Source organism: Xenopus laevis, chromosome 6L (assembly GCF_017654675.1).
Source record: "Xenopus laevis strain J_2021 chromosome 6L, Xenopus_laevis_v10.1, whole genome shotgun sequence".
In the NCBI taxonomy this organism is placed as follows: Eukaryota; Metazoa; Chordata; class Amphibia; order Anura; family Pipidae; genus Xenopus; species Xenopus laevis.
The window spans coordinates 109,478,780-109,494,704 of NC_054381.1; the positions used below are offsets into that span (position 1 = coordinate 109,478,780).

At 38.6% G+C, this 15,925-nt stretch overlaps 1 protein-coding gene across 1 annotated transcript in view; it reads right to left on the minus strand.

Moving 5' to 3' along the window:
* Positions 1-15,925, minus strand: part of ldlrad4.L (low density lipoprotein receptor class A domain containing 4 L homeolog) — a 274,359-nt gene that overhangs the window by 144,726 nt on the left and 113,708 nt on the right. The window contains exon 4 of the mRNA XM_041566354.1: positions 6,883-7,011. Within this exon, the coding sequence (XP_041422288.1) occupies positions 6,883-7,011 (129 nt within the window). The remainder of the gene's footprint in view (positions 1-6,882; positions 7,012-15,925) is intronic.

Here is a 15,925-nt window from a genome sequence, read left to right on the forward strand (position 1 = left end):
ATTCAAATCGTATTCAAATCGTATTCGTATTTCTCAGAGGAAAAACTCAAATGTCAGGAAGGCTATAAACATCTCCAAATTGATCCCTGCATCCCTCCCGTTGACTTAAACAGCAATAAATCTGCCCTGATGTGTTAGGGCCTTGGTACAATAAATCATTATGGGGGGGTTTGTGGATGCACACCTAAGGCCAATTTCAAAAAGTATAATTTCAAAAAGTATAAAGCCCTGTCTAAGTAATTCAAGTAAATATGCCAGTGCATGTAATTTTGAAACAGGGTTTTTTTTGTTACAAAGTTATGATCATAATATTGATAAGCCACCATACCACGTCAAGGTAAAACCCCACATGGTGGTCCCTAACTTATTTATCTTTAATCATAGTAAACAAGGTACATTACCTCTCTGTAGTAACAATTCTTTGTGTAAACATCTCCTGTGCCTTGGTTTCAACTCTGTGCTAGATCCTCCCCCGCCAACTGCTGAGCGGCTTTTAAGAGGGAGGGACTGCCTTAACCAACGCCCATTTTAGAAAAGTAGAAGTCAGGTGTTGTAATTAAAATCAAGGTAGAGTGATATGTGCAGTTGCACAATAGTGTGTATACATGTGTAAGTGAAATGTGAAGGTATGTATGATAGTGGTAAGGGACTTCTACTTTTCTAAAATGGGCGTTGGTTAAGGCAGTCTCTCCCTCTTAAAAGCCGCTCAGCAGTTGGCGGGGGAGGATCTAGCACAGAGTTGAAACCAAGGCACAGGAGATGTTTATACAAAGAATTGCTACTACAGAGAGGTAATGTACCTTGTTTACTATGACTAAAGATAAATAAGTTAGGGACCACCATGTGGGGTTTTACCTTGACGTGGTATGGTGGCTTATCAATATTATGATCATAACTTTGTAACAAAAAAACCCTGTTTCAAAATTACATGCACTGGCATATTTACTTGAATTACTTAGACAGGGCTTTATACTTTTTGAAATTGGCCTTAGGTGTGCATCCACAAACACCCCCACCTTGGTACAATAAACACAACAAACACAAACCTCTGAATTCTGGGTAAGTCCAAGTAAGCCAATAATTAGCAGATTATTTCTCTGTAACAGTAATAATAATAAAACAGAAACCTGTAATTGCAGCAGAAATCCAATGCGTTAATGTAATGTTTAAATGTTTTTTTTGCCCAACATAGGGTATAATAATCTAGGAATATTATGGGAAAAAATTATTAAACTGTATTGAACATCAGGAATTTACATAAGAAGACTTCAGTATTATTGGGTAAGGAAAAAGAAACTTGGGTTTATGAAAAGCGCTAGCACTGGGCAGAAATTCCACATTTGCCTTCACAACATGCTTTATCACTTTATGACATAGTTGAATAAGGTCTGACTCCATAACATTTACACAACATTTGTGCACTATTTGTGGCACGGTTCTTTCAACTTCGACTGAAATCCTCAATGGGGCATATGGCTCAGAAGCAAAACTTAGCATTTTCTATAGTAAACACAACTATCACTTTCAGTAGCAAAAAAAACACTTTTGTTTAAAGGGGACCCGTCACCCAAAAAAATTATTCAAAATCCTATTTTATCACATTAGTCAAGCAAAATGAACTTTAATAACACTATATAAATTATTTGAATCTTGTTTCCTTTAGTCTGGGAATTCATAATTATAACAAGCAGGCAGGAGCCATTTTGTGAACACTGTTATTAAGAAGAGCCTTGCATCATCTCCGAATCTTGTTTGTGCACCAGAATGGGGGACCCGATGTCCATCCTCATGCCCTGGTTACACAATTAAATGGTAAAGAGAACAGGGGAATATGTAGAGAGCAGTGACATCTAAGAAGTGCTGAATGGAAAGTGAAAGTAATTGTCTGCCCCGCCTCTATGCCACGGGCATAGAGGAGGGGCAGACAATATTTGATTGACAGCTGAGATTTTTAAATGAGCTTACAGCAGCTATGAATGCTTTAATAAAAAATAGAAATTGGATTTCATGTTTAATTTGAAAAGGACTTTTATTATACAGATTTTTGTGTCTGAGTGACAGGTCCACTTTAAAGGAGCTTGAATATTTGAGTTTCAATGAAAATCATTGGCAGAAAATTAAACATACAGAAAAACACTTTTAAAAAAGATCAAAAACAATTCTACATAAGTGGAACAACCCAGTTCAACAAATTCCAAGCTCAATAAAGTGCAACTAAAGCTAGACACCCAATCATCAAAGCCAATTTTGTGTTTTTACAAGAGCACCTGTTTCTCAATTTCTTCATTACTGCGGATTCTTTCTTTTTCAAGGAATAGATCTACATCTTGTCTCCTTTCCTTAAAACAAGCCCAGGAACTGTGCAAATTCCTGGTTACTTGGTATATGATATTTATTTCACAATCTTCCCCCATCTATTGCAGTGCTTATAAAATTAAATATGTGGTTTCCCCAGACCTCTGCCACAATGACAGTGGTTATACCACCAAGGTCAGACTTGGCCGGTGGGACACCTGGAAAAAACCCTTGTCGGCTCCAACCCGGATGGTGGTCAGAAACTGAAGGGAAAAGGTATGGGGTGTAGGCACCTAAAAGAGCTAAACAAAAATACTTGTATGATGACCATTTAATAAGTAAGTTAATAAATGCACAGTTATTGCCAATGCTTACACCTGCAGAGGTAGCAACAAAGATGTAACAGGCCATAAACCATAGCACGGTTATGAGATTTTGTAGTAATTTTATTCAGCAATTAGGAATATGGGAATATTGGGAATGTTGATCTTTCTTCAGGAACAAGGCTCCCTCTCCTTAGGGTGGTTTAAAATTCCAATAACGGTTTAGACCCATTGCACCTTGTCCTTCCAGCTGACATGAGGGCACCCATTCTGATTAGAAGAAAGGAGGTTCAGTCTAAATATTCAGAAGAGGTTTTCACAGATCTGTGAAGATGTGGAATTCTATACCTGAATCAGTTGTACAGGCTGATACATTAGATAGCTTTAAGAAGGGGTTGTAAGTGAGGGAATACAGGATTATGGGAGATAGCTCATAGTACAAGTTTATCCAAGGATTCATCTTACAGTCAGGAAGCAATTGTCCCTCTCTGAGGCAAATTAGAGAGGCTTCAAATGAGATTATTGTCTTCTTCTGGATCAACTAGCAGTTAGGCATGTTATATATAGACTTTTGAACTTGATAGACTTTGATCTCTTTTTTTTTCTCTGACTTACAAATTTTTTGCTAAGTATCCTAAAAATTACCCACCTTTCTCTTAGAACATATTCCTTAACTTATCCATTGTCTTTTCTACCCCTCTCTTCTCTCCCCTCAGAAATAGGATTTCTTCCCTTTGTATCCCTTGCCTTTCTAATACTAGGGATGAACAGAATCCAGGATTCGGTTCAGGATTTGGCCAGGATTCGGCCTTTTTCAGCAGGATTTGGAATCGGGTGAATCCTTCTGCCCAGCCGAACCGAATCCTAATATGCGGGGGGGGGGGAAATAGCGTGGCTTTTTGTCACAAAACAAGGGGGAAAAACGTTTTCCCCTTCACACCCCTAATTTGCATATGCAAATTTGGATTTGGTTAGATATTCAGACGAATCTTTTGTGAAGGATTCAGGAGTTTGGCCGAATCCAAAATAGTGGATTTGGTGCATCCCTATCTAATACATTTCCTGAGCTCTACGGGTGAAGCAATAGACAAGGTATAGCCAAGAAATAGTCCCATATTGAAAGGTGTTAGATTCAACAGAATTCAACAGCGTGTTAGAAAGGTGTTAGATTTAACAGTAAACAAGTTAAAAGTCAGTGTGCAAAGGGATATTATAGTGTAATAATTTAATCTATATGTAAAACACAGAGTGCGCCAGTAACGGCCATGAAAATTAAACGCCAGTGAAAACAATGCCTCATGTAGATCAACGGTATACCCCCTCCTCCAGTCAAATCGGGAGCGAGCCTAAAAAGGATATCAAAGTGCCTCTAAGGGCTGTAGCAAGACTAACGGACTAATTTAACCCTTTATATCCTGTAACACAATACACTGAATCCCCCACATAAAATACAGTTATATTGTGAATACAATATAACTAGGAATAACAAATATGCCCATGACAAGAGGACATTTAAAATATTGTTTTTAAAAGGTTGAACATTCGGCAGCAAACTGAAGCACTTTAATACATTTGAGCATAATTTAAACTATTTCTTAGACTTTATATCACTGTATCTTTTATTTAAGGCAGTCGCCAGCAGTCAAAACACGATTACTCAGACTAGAGTAAATGTTCAAAGCTTTACTTTATGGTTAATAAAACACACTTGACAAGTAATCACTTTTTGCTTTCAGCAGTCAGATGCAAAAATAAATAAAGGGAAAAACAAAAGTTATGCTTTCTGCACTTATCCTACTTTTAAAATCCATATATACTGAAAGTGACTTTTCATTAGGTAGAACAGATGTGAGAAAATCCACTATAGCATTTCAGTAAAATCCATTTCTGCTTGAAGTTGAAGTTATTGATTGTTTTTTTTTTTTCTTCAAGCGCTGAGGTAAAACCAGCGGCTTCAGGATCAAACAGAGTTCATCTATAAATAGCAAGTCCAGGAGGAATTTCATTTCCAAGAAAACAGTGGAGGAGACGCATTTACATCTTACAAAATTGTCTCAGTAGAAGCAGTCATCCAGCAAAGTGCTTTACAAAGGGGAAGAGACAACAAGCAGCACAGGCAAGAAAAATAAGACAAGTAAGGGCCTACTTCTTCTCATTGTCTGCTGAGCAATTTTGCCTTTGCTTTGCACTAAATAACCGATCTCTTACTACAGAAGAAAATATTATATGTCCTAAACAAGGGACTATTTTGTTGATTGTCAACAGATTGGTGGATAGTGAGGGAACTGAATCAATGGGAGATAAACCAGTGCACTGTAAGATGCACAAAGAGAAGCAACATTAAGGCCCATTTTTATGAGTGCAAATGCAGCATGGAAAGTTCGATTCATTGAAATGGGTGTAATTGGGCTGATAATCTTCAGTGTACAGTGACGTCTGTGGATGATTCTTTCAGCACAAGTGTGCTACATCACATCAAAACACCCAAGAGATGATTCTCAGGTTGCACTACTGCAACTGCAATTGTACGTAATAAACAGGGGAAATAGAATGGGTAAAATGCTTCTGCAATCATTAGGGATGTATATGCTAAGTAAATTGTAAAAACTTCTCCCCTGGGATTACTAAAATAGTTTGTAGTAGGGTAAAATTGTTAATTGTTTATGTACAAATTTGTAATGAATGGTTAATACAGTTAATTTCAGATAAAAACCAGGGGAAGCTAGAAGGTAGCTGTTGCTAGGGAAAGTCCCCAGTGGGTGGAGGAAGGGAAGTGATAAAAGGGAAGGTTGCAGGTAGAAATATTGAGATGCGTCATGGGAAGGAAAGAGAGCAGCAGACTCTCTGACAGTTGAGTCATTCCCTGGAAGAGTTATTGACTTTTGGTAGTGAGGAAGCTGATGGTAACTAGTACACTATAGTGACTGTATGTTAGTCAGGAGACTAGCATGGGCAGCTGTGGCCCCTAAGAAGAGATAGTGGGCACAGGATACCTGCCAGTCAGGGCCTAAGAGGCAAGGTTTGGCTGATAGTACCCAAGGAGAGGTGCCTGTGAGAGTGAGCCCCCCTGACAGCGTGCAGTCCAGTGAGAGGTAAAGCTGAAGGACCAGGGGATAGAGCCCTGTTGGTGAACTGCTGTGCTTATGAACTGCTGTGCTTATTAATGGAGGACCTTCTCCCCACCCTACAGGTCGGTAATAAATAGAAGTTATACTGTGTGGCAAAGAAAGGTGGTTGCTCCCGTTACAAGCTGTTGTAACATAAAGTATAATTAGATGAAGGGCAATGCGATACGGGCCGTATTGTCGCCTGCCGTAAATCTGCACAACTTCAAGCTACTTTGGAAAGTAGAAGCAAAATTACTGCTGATGCTAAGGATATAACTGACATCAAATAAAGTATATATATATATATATATATATATATATATATATATATATATATATATATATATATATATATATATATATATATATATATATAATATTTATATATATATATATATATATATATATATATATATATATATATATATATATATATTTAATTACTATGGCAAACAGCAAAAACAGAAAAATCTGAAAATTAAATTTTAGAGGCAACACCCCAGGAGTGCATGTATTTATGTGAAAATGTGATAACAGATAATATTGATGCCAGACCCAAAAGAGCAGCCTGTTTATGACAGGTATTTGTCTGTATAAAGAGACCAATAAAATAATATAGAATTTTAATTGTACCCCCAGTCCCTACATACACAGAGACGAACCAAAGCCAGGTGGGTAAGAAGGGGTTAATGGTGGTCTGGAAAAGTAACATCAAAATGTGGTCTTATAATGTTAAGGCTGTACTACCATCAGTTGGAATACGAGATAGAACTATAGCTAAAAAACCACGTAGACATTGTCTACAGTTGGTAGAGATAGACCAGAAGGATTGTACCATTCCACCAAGGAAACTGTTATATTGGGAAATATGTATTCCAGACTGTTTTTAGCATTTTGGAAATCATTGTACCCCCTTTTCATATGGTAAATGCCCTGTCAAAGGTATAAAAGCTTACAAAATAGGTGTGGCTTTGGAAGCTCTCATTTTACACCAATACTTTTAAAAAAATGTTAGTGTCAGTATTAAACTGTATTATCGTTATGCATTTGATAAATACCAGCCAAATGAACAAGCAACAAAACAAAGAAAAGAAAAGAAAAGAAAGCAAAGCTCCAGCTAAAATGGTGAGGAATATTTTACTCAAATTTGAATATACCTGGAGGAGGATGTTCTGTCACCAGGGGGCAGTTTTCTTCATCGCTATTATCCCCACAATCATTCAGCTGGTTACAGATTAGAGAACCAAGATACAAGCATTTGCCACTGGTGCAGGTGAACTTGCACTCTGGAAAAGAATGACAAAACAAAATAGAAGTTGTTAATTCCTGTACTACAGTGCTGTCCAGTACTTTACATACTGCTGGTCAATTTTGCACTATTGCACATATGGGACTGGATATTTACATTTCAATAATGGCATATAAAGAGGTATATGGAGACCATAAAAATACTAAAAGGAACATAATGTACCTGGGTCATGGTCCTCCAATTAGACAACCCTTCTCTACATTATCTAGGTTGGTAATAAACATTATTCCATGTAATGTTATAAAAGTGTTTTTTGGGATGGAGAAAAAGACTGTAGAACCCCATGTGTGTTAGGAACAATTACTTTTTTTGGATCCACAGAGGCAATAGACTTGTGCATGTGAAGTTCAGTTTGGTCTTAATGTAGAGGAGCGCATGCAGTTTTCTGAATCTGAGAAAGTACTTTAAAATATTTACATGAAATCACTTGTCAATTCATTGGTCATCATATAGTAGTGATAAACAGATGCTGCTGAAATTTAGACTGGGAAAAATCGACAGTCACACCCTGAAGCAGTGAAATTTGATAAACACAACTACCATTAGAATATATCAGCCATTCGTGCCCCTTATAATCTTATTGGCCTGGAAATGATATGTACTCCGATTGATGCAGGTGAATCCTACTCAAACTATATATCTTATTTAGTAACAAGAAATGGATAATGTAAAAAGTTGGTTGTAACAAAGGTATCTGCTCAGTTGAGATAAGAAACTTAAAAGCGTTCAAATGCCCAGAGGAAAAAGCCCAGTATAATGAAAAAAAACTTAAATGACCTAGATGGGATTTCTACTTTTTTTTTTTTCATTTCAACATAGTATTTACCAATATATAATAACGTTTGCATTTTAACTTCTCATAAGGTGTGCCATTAGGATGTTTCTTTCGACTAAAATGAGGTCCTATAAAAATAAATACATCATGCACCCTGAATTATATAATATGGAATTATTATTGGTTGAATTCCAGGCATCAACATTTAGAAAACTGCTTCTGAAATGGCTTGCTAGTAGTCCTGTGCTAGACAAGGAGACCTGGGAGGCCTCTACTATTTCCATATTTGTCTCCATTAGTGACACATTAATTACTATAATATGTATGCAAGAAAATCACAATTCACCATGTACCCTGGCTGTGATATACTAATCTATGGACAAAGCAGTTTTCCATTTAGTTAGGAACTTCAAAGATACTGAGGTACATCGAAGTACATACTGGTGAGCTCACTACTGCTTCATATTTTTGTTCTCTTTCTATACAGTAGTATTGGTTTAGCTAAATAATGGATTTGCTGTTTAACTATGTTTGGGATGTGCTAGTAAATAAAGTAGGAAGCAATTGTTTAGCAGAATTCAAGAAATCAGATTTTAAATTGGAATTAGTTTTTTCATTATGTTTCTCTAATATTCTCTGTATAGTGTGTTCAAACTGTAAATGTTTAGAAGAGAAATCTAGACCTGGAAACTACAGAATGAAATATTTACTGTCTACAACATGCTTAAAGTATTTTAAGAAGGACCACTCTAATTACTAGTGTATTACAATTTGTAGTGGCAAGAAATAAAACTCCAGTAAATAGATTTCTGCACTGTATATTCACTGTATACTCAAGCAAATTATAATGTTCCTATATATTTTACCTTTCTGTTGTATCTTGACAATTGGAGGCTTGGCTATTGCAGGAGTGCATGCTCCATAATATGGCTATTATTGCCAGAAAATGAATGGTATCATGTTAGAAAATAATAAAAACAGCTGTGCAATGATTCTTTTTTTCCTACAATTTAACTCGGTACACAGCTTCTCTTCCCACGCAGTCATATGTTATAAATAGGATATTATCTGACAGCTCAAAAAATCCATTGGAAGTGGCGGAGGAAGGAATACGAATTCTACTTCTATGTCAAGGCATATACATATAACCTATAAATATCTCTATTTAAAAATGGCAGATTAGTCTAGGCAGCATATTACAGAATAACTAATAACGGACTGCTTTATAACAATGACACCGCTAAAAGTCGCCCGCATTGCTTGACTCTCTATTCTTTCAAATGCCAAGGTTTAAGCAGTTATCTGATATCTTATGCACAGCCCTAAACATTTTTTTAGCTGAGTGCAAGAAACCCAAACAAGCTTTTGGGGTGGATACCTTTGTACTACTTCACCTTACAACATAGTCCTCTCCAGAAGCTTGTGTGGTTTTCCTTGCAGTGGAAATATGTAGGGCTCTGTTTGGCCATCCAAAACACTTTTTGTGTGCGCTACCCATAGTACAGACAGTGTACTGGAACTGGTACCCAAAAGCTTTCGCAGAACCTTTGGACTTGAAAGTGGTAAGACTATTCTGTTTGTTATTTTGATGGACTAAAGAGTATGGGCCACCAGGCACAGTCTTATAATAGGGCCAACCAATGCCTTATTCTGCCACAACACCATCACCCCATAGTGATCTCATCAGATGGGAATTTTTAACCTTTTAGTAAGAGCTTCTCATCTATTAGCATAGATTCTAAATCAATCACTAACGTAATTTACAGAAAAAAAATTTGGGGACTGATTTACTATAACGTCACAACAAAATCGTATTGTACAAGCAAAACTCCGAAATCTCGAGTTTTCACTGTGGAAACTCAATTTTTTCAGGTTATCGGACAAAAACCCCAAATTTCAGATTATCCAGAGCAGATCACAATTTGTCAAGAAACAACTTCAGGGACATCTGCCATTGATTTCTCAACAGGTTTGAGATGGAGTATTTTAGGATTTGGATATTTAGAAAATGTGTCAAATGGTGATTTTTCTCTTTACGTTCTCCATAGTATAAGATGTAAGCTTCAAGGGAGATTTTCAAGGTTCAAACTTTAATAACTTGAATTTTTAAGTTTTCCATTTTACTTATTTTACTCATATTTTAGACAATTTACAAGATCAAACATTTTTGGAAAAAAACTCAAATTGAATAAATAGTTTACTTTTTGCTTAGGAAAGCACCCTTTGACTTCTATGTAAACTCGCAAGCTTTACATTTGAGTTTTTCATGGGTTTTTTTTTCAAATAACAAATATCGAAAATTCGTGCCACTTTGAAACTGACATTTTAATGATTCACATACTACATTATATACTTGTCTGGTACTTAACAATATTAGCATGAGATAATCTAGTTAGCGGAATAGTTTCCAGACTGCCCGTGAAACTTCCTTTGAACAGGAGGTTAATCAGGGTAAAACTGAAAAATCCCCCCTGCAATTGAGACTAATTTTTATAGATGTTTGAGTTCATTGTACATCAATATGCATTGCAGTGGCATATTGTCTCAGAAACCACTCAAAATTGAAAGTGAATGTAAATTGCAAAAGTTTACCACTCTGAGTAAGTTTACGTCAATTAATTTTTGGGGAGTTTAGATCCCCTTTAACGGTATTTGCTAAAAGTGGAAAACGATATTTACTCTAATGTTATAAAGACATTGGGTTATGACTGAATTACAGTAATATAATAATGTCAATTCTACGGAGCCCATGTCGGCCATAAAATTGGCTTGAGGGGCCACATCTAACCTCCAGGCCTCTAAATAAAAAAAATGAATTATACAAAGTTTCTTCGATGGCAGATTTTAGCCTGTATCTAGGATCTTGTACAGCTGCTATACAATTGTTTACAGCAATTTCACCCAAAGAAAGCTTTCATTTATATCCGCTCATCTACTTTATAAATGTTTGATGAAGCATCAAACTATGCAAAGATGGATGATGTGACAATCACACTCCCTGCTGCTTTCTAACATTCTAAGCAACAGTATGTCCTGAGGTAATGAAGCTATACAGATAATAGTAAAGAAGACTGATGGAACAAAGAATGATAACAGTGTTATGGCCTCAGGTAGCTTACCATATTATTCAATACAGAGCAAAAGAGAGCCCACTTTGTCAACTAATGCCTACCTGTTAAAAGTAACTTGTGTAAACTACATCTGATAAAGGTTAGTCAACAACACTAGCATTGCTTCAATCGTCATAGTCTGGTAAGTATCTAAAAAGGTGAATTGATTATGTTGTTGTATCTGCCATTATGAGCTCTATTATCTGGAATGTTTGGAACCAGGGATTTTCCAAATAAGTGGTCTTTCCTTAAACATAGTACCTGAAGGATAATACAGGTATTGGACCTGTTATACAGAATGCTTGGGACCTGGGGTTTTCTGGATAATGGATCTTTCCATAATTTGGATCTTCATTCCTTAAGTCTACTAGAAAATCATGTAAACATTAAATAAACCCAATAGGCTGGTACAAGCTACTGTTTTATTATAACAGAGAAAAATGTAACACTTTTTAAATATTCTGGTTATTTGGATAAAAATGGAGTCTATGGGAGTTGAGCTTTCCGTAATTCAGAACTTTCTGGATAACGGGTTTCTGGATAAGGGATCCCATACCTGTATAAAAAGAGTTAACATAAAAAAATAGGATTGTTTCCCGCAACATGGATTCATGCAGGTTAGTTCCCATCAAGTGCAAGGTACTGTTTGATTTTTACAGAGAAAAAGGAGATCTTTAAAACAAACTGCTTACTTAAATAAGAATCTACAGAATCTATAGAAAATGCCATTCCCTTTCTGGATAATGGATTTCCAGATAATATATACCCATGTTACAAAACTGTTACAAAACTGTTAGCTAGGTATCAATGGGAGTTGTATAGTCACACAGAAATTGAGCTTATAAAAGAAGTTGATATACATGGGGGCAGATTCACTAAGGGTCGAATTTCGAAGTTAAAAATACTTCGAAATTCGACCCTCGAATTGAAATCCTTCGACTTCGAATATCGAAGTCGAAGGATTTAGCGCTAATCCTGCGATCGATCGATCGAAGGATTTTTCGTTCGATCGAACGATTAAATCGTTCGAACCGAACGATTCGAACGATTTTAATTCAACGATCGAAGGAAAATCCTTCGATCAAAAAAAGATTAGCAAACCTATGGGGACCTTCCCCATAGGCTAACATTGACTTCGGTAGGTTTTACCTGCCGAAGTAGGGGGTCGAAGTTTTTTTTAAAGGGCAAGTACTTCGACTATCGAATGGTCGAATAGTCGAACGATTTTTCGTTCGATTCGTTCGATTTCGTTCGAATTCGAACGAATTTAACCAATTCGATGGTCGAAGTACCAAAAAAATACTTCGAAATTCGAAGTATTTTTCATTCGAATCCTTCACTCGAGCTTAGTGAATCGGCCCCTTAATGTTGTGAAGTTGCAAACATTTCAGAAAATTTTTTCAGAAAAAAAAAACCTTAGTAAATTTGCGTAGTTTCGCCCCTTCGCCAGAGCACCCCTTCTCCTGGTGTTAGGCTAGTCTATCTACTTCGCTAGCGAATTTTCGCCAGGGACACTTTTAGTAAAATTTTCGCTAGCATCAGCCACTTCGCCGGTTATTGAATATGCCCCCTAGTCTGATCTGTTGTGCAAATGCCGCATTCTTGGTCTTGCTGCAGGAGCGTAGGATTATGGGAATTTTTATGGGAGTTAGAATTTTTTTTTAACTACAACACTTCACACAAATGGCAAGAGAATGAGCAGACAAATGAAAGTATGATCCCAGCTGAGATATACCTCTTATAGGAGTTATATTCTTAATTGCACTTTCCATGTCCTTTGTGTGTTGTTTGCCCCAAGATGCACTTCGATAGTGTTATAGAGCATTAAACATGAAGTTTGCTCTGCAGATGCCACTGGTTTTATTCTGTGAGATGTTCTAGGGCCATTAAACATAAAGTTGGCACTGCATTTAAGTCGTTTTTCAGATCAAAAAGATCTCTCCTTGCCCTTCAGATTGAGCTTTGGGTCAATATTAGTCCAACAGCACCACCTAAATGTCACTTCCATAGTAGTAAAGTTTTAAAGTCACGTGGGGCACTGCACATTTGCACATCAAGCAGGGAGCCCAATGCTGTATGACTATAAAAATGATAAATCTGAGATTTACTGTAGCAAAAGATAAGACAGATTGGGCATTATCCTCTGTATATGCTAAACAGTGCATCTAAGACCATCATTTTCGAATGCCAATTAGCAATGGTCAGATGGTGATTTCGATTCCACTTTTCTGCTTCCTATTTTTCTAACCCGCAAGCTGTTGAGTGCTGAAGATGAAAAGATTACAGCCCCTCTAGTAATGATGTCTAGTTCTTTTTGTGTTACGAAATTAAAGAAATGTCTGCTCCTTTCTCTTGTTCATAATGGGCAATTGGACACATGCTAATTCCCCCATCCTAAAGGCATTTGCTGTTACATAAGCATCTGACAATAAAACTCCAAGTGTAGGATGAAACATGTCATTCCTCTACCTTGAATAACGGCGCTATGATGGTAACGTGTGTGTAATTAAAAGGACAACTATTAAACAGCATACAGTTTTTGTTAGGTGCTTAATTATTTCATATAAAACTCCCTGTTGCGCTGTAAAAAGATATGATTGGAGACTATGCGCTGCCAAAGACAAGCCATCTGTTTCTATGTCTTTACTTTGATTCCAATGAAACTATTATGGAGATAAGTGTCTCATGCAGATATGTAATGTGAGCTTCAGGAAAGCCAAACAAAAATATTGTTCCATTATTATGGCTATTAAACTTGCAAAACCTCTCTTGAGATTATGATTAATCATTGATACTGAAATGTAAAGAAAATTACTATGCTGCTCACAACTCATGGTTTTGCATGTTTTCTTCTACACACTAAAAGTTACAAATAAAACAGCAGCAGCGTGCAAAGGCAAGATTACTTTTAGCAGGCGCCTCGGAAAATCATTTTGGGTAGGGGGGCTGAGGTGTAGAATGCCCCCAGTACTGACACCTAAGACTAATAGCAACGAAGATAGATCAAATGTGTTGCTAGGGATAACTGCATTGGTACATTATAGCACCTATGTTAGCAAATTAGCCTCTGTAGGTTATAACACACCTTTTGTTCTACAGGGTTGGGATATCTATTGTAAAATGGAAGGATATTCAACAGGAGTTCCATGATCATTTAAAAGCATAACACTTATTCTGATTTATATATTCCAGTGGCCTAGTAAAAATTACATTCGTATAAACATAGCCAGTGTCAGCTATAAATTTAAGAGGCCCTAGGGTAGTGCTGTCCAACAGGCGGCCCACAAGATGCATCCAGCCTGTGACCCCACCCCCCTTGTGTGGCCACCCCAAATGAAAGTATGCCTGATGTGGCTGCTTACCTTGTGCAAACTTTAAAAGGTTTATTTGGCTCTTGCATTGTATAAAGGTAGCCATACATGGGCCAATAAAAGCTGCCGACAGACCAAGTCGGCAGCTTATTGGCCCGTGTATTCACCTGTACACATCTCATACAAACTGCTGGAGGGTTCAGATAAGTTTTTCCACTATATTCTGCCTGCCCTATGCTCTCCGAAAGTCGGCCAGATCTTGATCGGATGGGACAAAAAATCCCGTCGGATCGCGGCCGCATCTGTTCGTTGATGCGGTCCCGCGATCCGACCGCCCGTTCCCCATGCGTTAGGATCCGATCGTTGGGCCCTAGGATTGTTCACAGTCCTAAAGCCCTGTACTGTTCACACCTCAGACTCAGACTGAAAGTGCCCACATTGTTCACCTATACACATCTCATACAAACTGCTGGAGGGGCCAGATACGTTTTTCCACTATATTCTGCCTGCCCTATGCTCTCCATGAGTTCCATACTCTGCCTTTCCAATGCTCCCTGTGTGTGCCATAATCTGCCTGCCCCATGCTCCCTGGGTGTGCCATAATCTGCCTGTCCTAACCTCCTTGGGTGTGCCAAACTCTACCTGCCCTATTGTCCTTGGGTGTTCCAAACTCTGCCTGTCCAATGCTCAGTGTGTGCCATACTTTGCCTACCCTATGCTCCCTGGGTGTGCCATAATCTGCCTGCCCTAATCTCCTTGGGTGTGCCAAACTCTGCCTGCCCTTTTATCCTTGGGTGTTCCATACTCTGTCCTATGCTTCCTGTGTATGCCATATGCTGCCTGTGTCGTGCTCCTTATGTGTGCCATAATCCGCCTGCCCTATGCTCCCTGTGTGTGTGCCATACTCTGTCTACCCTATGTGCCCTGTGTGTGCCATACTCTGTCTGCTCTATGCTCCCTGCGAATGCCATACTCTGCCTGTCCTATGCTCATTGTATGTGCTATACTCTGCCTGCCCTATGCTCCCTGTGTGTGCCATACTCTGCTGGCCCTATGCTCCCTATGTGTGCCATACACTGCCTGTCCTATGCTCCCTGTGTGTGCCATACTCTGCTTGCCCTATGCTCCTTGTGTGTGTCATACTGTGCCTGCCCTATACTCCCTGTGTGTGCCATACTCTGCCTGCCCTATGCTTCCTATGCATGCCATATGCTGCCTGCATCATGCTCCTTATGTGTGCCATACTCTGCCTGTCCTATGCTCCCTGTGTGTGCCCTACTCTTTCTGGGAGAATGGGGATCAGAGTGCGCCGGCCAGGGTCTGACTGGGGGGCCTGGAGCCCACCAGGACTACTGTCCAGGGCCCCCTCTGACCCCCCCCCTGCCCCCCTACCGTGGTAGGACCGGGACAGCTCCTTCCTTATCGCTTCCATGGCTTGTCAGGGGGTTAGAGGTACGGGGTCCCGGCTGGTTTTTCCCCCCTGCACCAAGCAGAATGGTATGTACTCCGGCAACTCGCACTCCAGCCCAGAAGCAGTTCCAGCTGCGTGCGCATCTTGCAGACCTGTCTCTTGATGCGAAGCCCGCTGGGAAACGTAGTCTCTCCACAGCCTGGCCAATCACGTGACCCTATTGCTGCTTGAAAGCGCCACTCGGCGCTCCTGTATGAATGGAGCTGCGCCTAAACAAATCTTTT